Source organism: Chiloscyllium plagiosum, unplaced genomic scaffold (genome assembly GCF_004010195.1).
Source record: "Chiloscyllium plagiosum isolate BGI_BamShark_2017 unplaced genomic scaffold, ASM401019v2 scaf_11121, whole genome shotgun sequence".
In the NCBI taxonomy this organism is placed as follows: Eukaryota; Metazoa; Chordata; class Chondrichthyes; order Orectolobiformes; family Hemiscylliidae; genus Chiloscyllium; species Chiloscyllium plagiosum.
The window spans coordinates 18,454-25,232 of NW_025214137.1; the positions used below are offsets into that span (position 1 = coordinate 18,454).

Below are 6,779 nucleotides of genomic sequence, written 5' to 3' on the forward strand. Positions count from 1 at the left end.
CCCCGACACGGGGACAGGGGACAGGGGGGGGGCAGATTTACCCCATACCGGAGTGGGTAGGGGGGCATTTCACACCGATGTGGGGGGGTGTGTGTGAGGAAATTACGTAGGGAGGGGGTCAGATATACACCGATATGGGGGGGACATTTATTTGATGACAAGAGTTCTTCAGAGAACTAGTGGGGACGTGGCCTCTTACTGTGCACTATGGTTCAGTGACCCCCCCCTTAACCCCCTGCCTGTTTGTGGGATCTTGCTGTGCACTAACACTGTGTTTCCCACGCCACAGTAATGACGGATTTGTGAAGGTGCACCATTGGCTACAAAGCAGTCCGGGGGTATGGCAGGTGGGTGGAGGTTTGGGGGTGGAGTGGGTGGGGTGGGGTGGTGTCTGCGAGCAGAAATATTAACAAGATTCCCACACCCCCCCTCAACCGTGTGTCCTGCAGCAAGTATCTACATACATCACCGTGCCTCACTCTCCACTGACCCAGGCCCTGGTCCAGGGGAACATCATCGTCAGTGACGACGTGCTCATGTCGGCCATGTCAGCGTTCACCTCCCTCGATCAGAGCCTGACTCCCATACAGCCACCGGTGCAGGTACGTACCAGGCCATGTGCCACTCACACCCCAAACCCGGGCCATTCCCCAGGGGCTAGCAGCTGCAACTGGATACTGTTTCAGGGTCAGAGCTGGAGGTTTCATACTCAGCTGCTCGGCTGTGATGGAATCACGCTCCTGGTTTTGAAATCTCTGGCCCCACAGCCCCACCAGATAAACTCCCTCGTCAGCCGGGAATGTGACAATTCAAGGTGGGGGGGGTGGGAGGGAGATGGGGTGTGGGTGTTGGGGATGGGGAGAGAGAGGGAGAGACATAAACATGAGAGGGAGTGACAGACAGACTTGGAGAGAGGAGGAGAGACTGATGGGGAACGATTGACTCTATGACTGTACGATAGACGTGTAGGGAGAGAGAAAGATGGGGGGAGGAAAAGGGATTCAGGGAGAAGAGGAGGGAAATGGAGGGGGACGGCGGACAGATGCAGACAGGTGGTTGACGGAGAGAGAGTGTGGGGTCAGGAGGGAGGCGAGGAAATCCTTTCTTACACAGCTGGTGACAGTTAAATGGTACCGATCCTTACAGGAGGAGGAAGCAGAGGATTATCAGAGCTTTGGGAACGGAGATCCCAGTCTTGGGAATAAGGAGTCAGCCATGTTGGGCTGGGATGAGGAAGAAGGTCTTCAGTCAGAGGGTGGAATTCTGTGCCCAGACAGCTGAGGCTGCTCCATGGATGGATGGAATATCAGATATCAGTTGGGGAAGAGGAAATGGAGATAGTTTGGGAAGATGGTGATGAAATAGAAGAGATAGGAAGAGGTTTGAGGGACTGATTCAATTTGATGTTGTATTTGGTTATCAGTGAGACCAGCCACCACCTAACTGGGATAAGACTGAGGGTCTGAACGGCCTCCTCTCTGATTTCTCCCTCAGCCAGGATCTCCGCCTTCAAAATGATTCGGGAACATCGAGCAGCCTGGACTCTGAGCTGGAGAAGTGACTAGGGCTGGTCCCTTAGGGTGGGGTGGGGGGGTGAGGTCAATGTGTGTGGTCATTGGCTTAACCAGCTCGCCCACGTCAATCCTGGATTCGGGATCCGGAAAGGGTGGTCTGTGCTCGGATCATAGTGTCTCGAAATCAAGAAAATTCTAACAGGACGAGACCAGGGTAAACTGCCAACGGATGTTGCTAATGAGCAGGGAGTCCAGTGCAAGGACACTGGGTTTGGCCATTTCAGACTGAGCTGAGGAGAGATGTCTTCTCCCATAGAGTGGGGAGTCTGGAATCCTCGACCACACAGAGCGATTGAGGTTGAAACATTTAATGTCTTCAAGAGGGAGTTAGCATATAGTTCTTAGGGCTAAAGGGATCAAAGGGAAGAAAGCAGGTAACAGGGGACAGAGTTGGATGACCAGCCTTGATCATATTGAATGGTACAGCACGCTTGATGGGCTGAATGGCCTACTCCTGTTCGTAACTTCTATGTTTCTATGGACCCAGTAGGACCTGATTGATTGGTGGTTTGTTTTGGATCATATTGATCTTTTTGTTGTTGAGTGAGGGTCTTTAACGTGCAGCAGTCTCTGAGATCCTGGTAACTCCAGGCAGAATCAGCAAGGGATTCTTTATTGAGGAATGCTCTTGCTTTCAAAGTGACGTGTTATTCTCCCTCTCTCTCTCTCTCTCTCTCCGTTATCTTAACTGTTTTGCAGAGCAGTCACAACATGCACCCGGGGGCTTCGTATATCCCCCCTCCCCCTCCCCCGCCCCCTCCCCCCACGATGACCCCTCAGATCCAGCCCAGTCCCAGCGGGAACGCCGTGGTGCAGGTGTACAGTCAGATGAATGGGACCTCCTCAGAGGGACAGAGCCTGGCCATCCAGAACTTCGGGGGGGGTGGGATCTGTGTGTGTGTGGGGGCTGGGGGGGGAAGCGTTCATGCTGCGAGAAGGAGTCACGAAGCGTGGAACTGGAGAGACGGGAGAGTGTCCATCACGGTTTGCCACAGGAGGTTGTTCTCTCTATCCTGCCTGTGCTCGCTGTTTGGAAGAGCTAACCAAGTGACCCGTGTTTGCCCATGACCCCGGGAATCTGTGCTGATGAAGAATTTATCCCGTCCCCTTGTGAAGATCAGCAGCTGCCTGTGCTGTTTGCCTCTCCCCATTCTCTCACTGACTTATCCCTGGAGCCATCGCTGGGAAAATCCCCTGCCCTCTCCCTATCCCATCCACACCCTCCCCGAGTACAGTGCCCAACACCCCCAGCATCATCATGCCCTGGTACTCCATGCCCTGACTGGTAAAGCCGAGGACACTGTATGTTTTATGAACTGCTCTCCCCACCTGCCATGCCAACTTCAATGATCTCCGCTCAACTCCCTCTGCTCCTGCACCCACTTTAACATTGTATCTCCTGTTGTCTTTCAATGTTTTTCTGACCTCCGAACTCTCTGCATTGAACTTCATCTGCCCCCTGTCTGCCCACTCCACCAACTTGTCAGTGTCCTTTCTGCACTATACCCCTCAGAGTTTACTGTTCCTCAAAGCTCTGTGTCATCTGCAAACTTTGAAACTGTCCCAGGCACAGCAAGATCCAGGTGATTAATATGCTTCGGGAAAATCAGACCAACCCCAGGGATTCTCCAGGACAAACCTTCCCCCAGCCTGGAACACCCCTTCCCCCAGCCTGGAACGCCCCTTCCCCCAGCCTGGAACATTTCCCTTTCCCCCAGCCTGGAACACCCCTTCCCCCAGCCTGGAACACCCCTTCCCCCAGCCTGGAACATTTCCCTTCCCCCAGCCTGGAACGCCCCTTCCCCCAGCCTGGAACATTTCCCTTCCCCCAGCCTGGAACATTTCCCTTGCCCATTTCTCTCTGTTTTCTCCTGTTTTGATTCCATGTTTGCTACATTCCCTTTTGTTCCACGGCAGATCATTGTGTAGCACTGGAAGTGCACGGACACCACAGCAACCACGTGGGGAAGAGGGAGCAGCGACGTGGTAATTTCCCTGAACCAGTAACAGCAGGCTAATGTTCTGGGGGTGTCAGGGATGGTAGTATTGTAGGTTGTGGTAGTACAGAATCGATGGGGTGAAGGGCCTCTTCTGTAATGTGTGATTCTATGATATTTGAATTCAATGATAGAAGATATGGACTAAAACCTGGCCTAATGGTGACTTCGTGACTACTGTCGATTGATGTAAGTATCCACCTGGTTCACTAATAGGGAACAAATCTGCCGTCCTTATCTGGTCTGGCCTACATGTGACTCCAGGCCTACATGTGACTCCAGGCCTACATGTGACTCCAGGCCTACAACAATGTGGTTGACTCTCAACTACCCTCTGGACAATTAGAGATGGGCAATAAATGCTGGCTGTGCCTACTTTCCTGAATGACTTTTAGTTTAAATTACATTAATCAAGCCTTTCTGTTACCTCTTAATTAAAAAGTTTTTAAACACAATTTTGCCTTAAATCTATGATGGCTCTTCGAGTCACAGAGATGTGCAGCACAGTAACAGACCCTTCGGTCCAACCCGTCCACACCGACCAGATATCCCAACCTAATCTAGTCCCATTTGCCAGCACTTGGCCCATATCCCTCCAAACCCTCCTATTCATTTACCCATCCAGATGCCTTGTAAATGCTGTAAGTATACTAGCCTCCACCACTTCCTCTGGTAACTCGTTCCATACACACACCACCCTCTTCCTAATTAACCCACATTTTTCCATGTGATTTATTAATTTTGCTGTGAATTATTGTCTCCAGAGGTTTCCCAATTGCTGAAGTTAAACTAACTTTTTATACCTGAGGTAATGTTTATAATTCTCTGGTCCCCTGGTACCTCCCTCAAGTCTAGGGAAGACTGAAGGATTATGTGTAGTGCCCCTACAATTTCCACACTCACTCCCTTTAAAATTCATCACATCCAGGCCCACAGCAATGTAGTTGACTCTGAAATACCCTCTGAAGTGGCCCTAGCAAGCCCCTCCCATCAAGGGCAATTAGGGATGAGCAACAGGTGCCACATCCTGCCAAAGAATTAATGGTAAGATCAGGAACTGATTTGTCCCCCTGCCTTTCTAACTCTGCTGCAGATTTCCTCAGAGCCCGGGAATGTTACCACCCGCCTGTCCTGTCAGTCTGGGCCCTGCTCCCTGGTTCCAGTTGTACCTTCCACAGCTCTGTGACATCTGTTTCTGAACCTCGGGATAGTGCCTGTCATGCTGTACAGCACCTCCTGGTAGTCGGAGGATTGAGCTGCTCACTATTCAGCTTGAGGTGATTTTGAATGAAGCCACTTCATGTGGACTTTGTTTCCCTCAGAGATGCCACAGAGAGCTACAGGGTTGCTGTTACTACTAGACCAAGCCATGGTGTCATACAGCACGGAAACAGACCCTCGGTCCATGCTATCCATGCCGAGCACGTTTCCCAAACTAAACTAGCCCCTCCTGCCTTAAATCCATGATGGCTGTTAGAGTCATAGAGATGTACAGCGCAGAAACAGACCCTTCGGTCTAACTCGTCCATCCTGACTAGCTATCCCAACCTAATCTAGTCCCAATTGCCAGCACTTGGCCCATATCCCTCTCGACCCTTCCTATTCACATACCCATCCAGATGCCTTTTAAATGTTGTAACTGTACCAGCCTCCACCACTTCCCCTGGCAGCTCATTCCATACACACACCACCCTCTTCCTAATTAACTCACGTTTTTCCATGTGATCTATTAATTTTGCTGTGAATAATTGTTTCTAGAAGTTTCCTCAGTGCTGAAGAAAAACCAACTTTTATTACTTTCTCAGACAAGGAGATAATGTTTATAATTCTCTGGTTCCCACGGCCCTTCCCTCAAGTCTAGGGAAGACTGAAGGATTATGGGTAGTTGTCCTACAATTTCCACACTCACTCCCTTTAAAGTTCATCTCATCCAGTCCCAGTGCCTTGTCAAACATAAGGACCAACAATCTATCCAACAGTCCTTCCTTAGCAACTGTGAACCCTTCCAATGAGAGCTTACCCCATGGGCTTGGTCCATTTTGCTCTAAACCTTTTCATTCATGTGCCTGTCCAAATGTCCTTTCAGGGAGGAAGTGAGGACTGCAGATGTTGGAGATCAGAGTTGAGAGTGTGTTGCTGGAAAAGCACAGCAGGTCAGGCAGCATCTGAGGAGTAGGAGAGTCAACGTTTCAGGCATAAACCCTCCATCAGGAAATGTCCTTTAAGTGTTATAACTGTACCTGCTTCTACCATTTCCCCTGGCAGCTCATTCCAGATATGACCTACCCACTGTGTCCCCTCAGGTCCCTTTTAAATCTTTTTCCTCTCACCTGAAAATTATGCTCCCCAGCTTGAACTCCCCTTGGGAAAATACTTTTGCTATTCACCTTATCCAAGCCCCTCATGATTTTATGAACCTCTATAAGGTCACCTCTCAACTCGACACCCCCATGAGAAAAGTCCCAGCCTTGCTAGCTGATTTTTATAACTCAAACCTTCTATTTCTGACAATATACTAGTAAATCTTTTCTGAACCCTCTCCAATTCTGTAACATCCTTCCTATAACAGGGCAACCAGAACTGTACACAGTGCTTCAAAAGCACTTCATTAACATCCTGTACAACCTCAACGTGACACCCCAACTCCTATACTCAAGGTCTGAGCGATGACGCTAAATACCTTCTCTTCCACCCTATCTGCATTCCTCCTACCCTTCCTCATCTGATCTGATACGTTTATCCTCCTATTCCGTAAGAAATAGGATTCAGCCCATTGAGTCTGCTCTGCCATTCAGTGAGAGTAAGGCTGATCTGATCATCCTCAAGTCCACGTTCCTGCCTTTTCCCTATAACCTTTGATTCCCTTCCTGATTAAAGTCTATGTGTCTCAGCTTTAATGTACTGAATGACCCAGCCTCGACAGCCTGTGGGGTAAAGAATTCCATACACTCACTCTCCCCTGAGAGCAGAAATTCCTTCTCATCGCTGTCCTGGATGAGTGACCCCTTATTCTGCGATGATGCTGGACGTGAGGAAGATAACCTTTCCACATCTCCCCTGTCAACACTTCCTGCCTCGTGTGATTGAGTTTCTACTGAACTCTTTCAACACTAACCCCCCTCAGTCCCTCCCTACAGGACCCAGTTCCACGTTCTTGCTGCTCTGCTGAGTCCAGCCTTTCCTTCTGAATTGTATTTGTGTGTGTGTG

General features: G+C 49.9%; 1 protein-coding gene across 1 annotated transcript in view; it reads left to right on the top strand.

Moving 5' to 3' along the window:
* Nucleotides 1-449: 449 nt before the first annotated feature.
* The window catches only part of LOC122547817 (zinc finger protein 341-like), a gene marked incomplete at both ends in the record, with an annotated part of 20,756 nt that continues 14,426 nt past the window's right edge, over nucleotides 450-6,779 (top strand). The window contains 3 exons of the mRNA XM_043686393.1: nucleotides 450-602; nucleotides 2,274-2,450; nucleotides 6,633-6,642. Coding sequence (XP_043542328.1) covers nucleotides 450-602; nucleotides 2,274-2,450; nucleotides 6,633-6,642 — 340 coding nt within the window. The remainder of the gene's footprint in view (nucleotides 603-2,273; nucleotides 2,451-6,632; nucleotides 6,643-6,779) is intronic.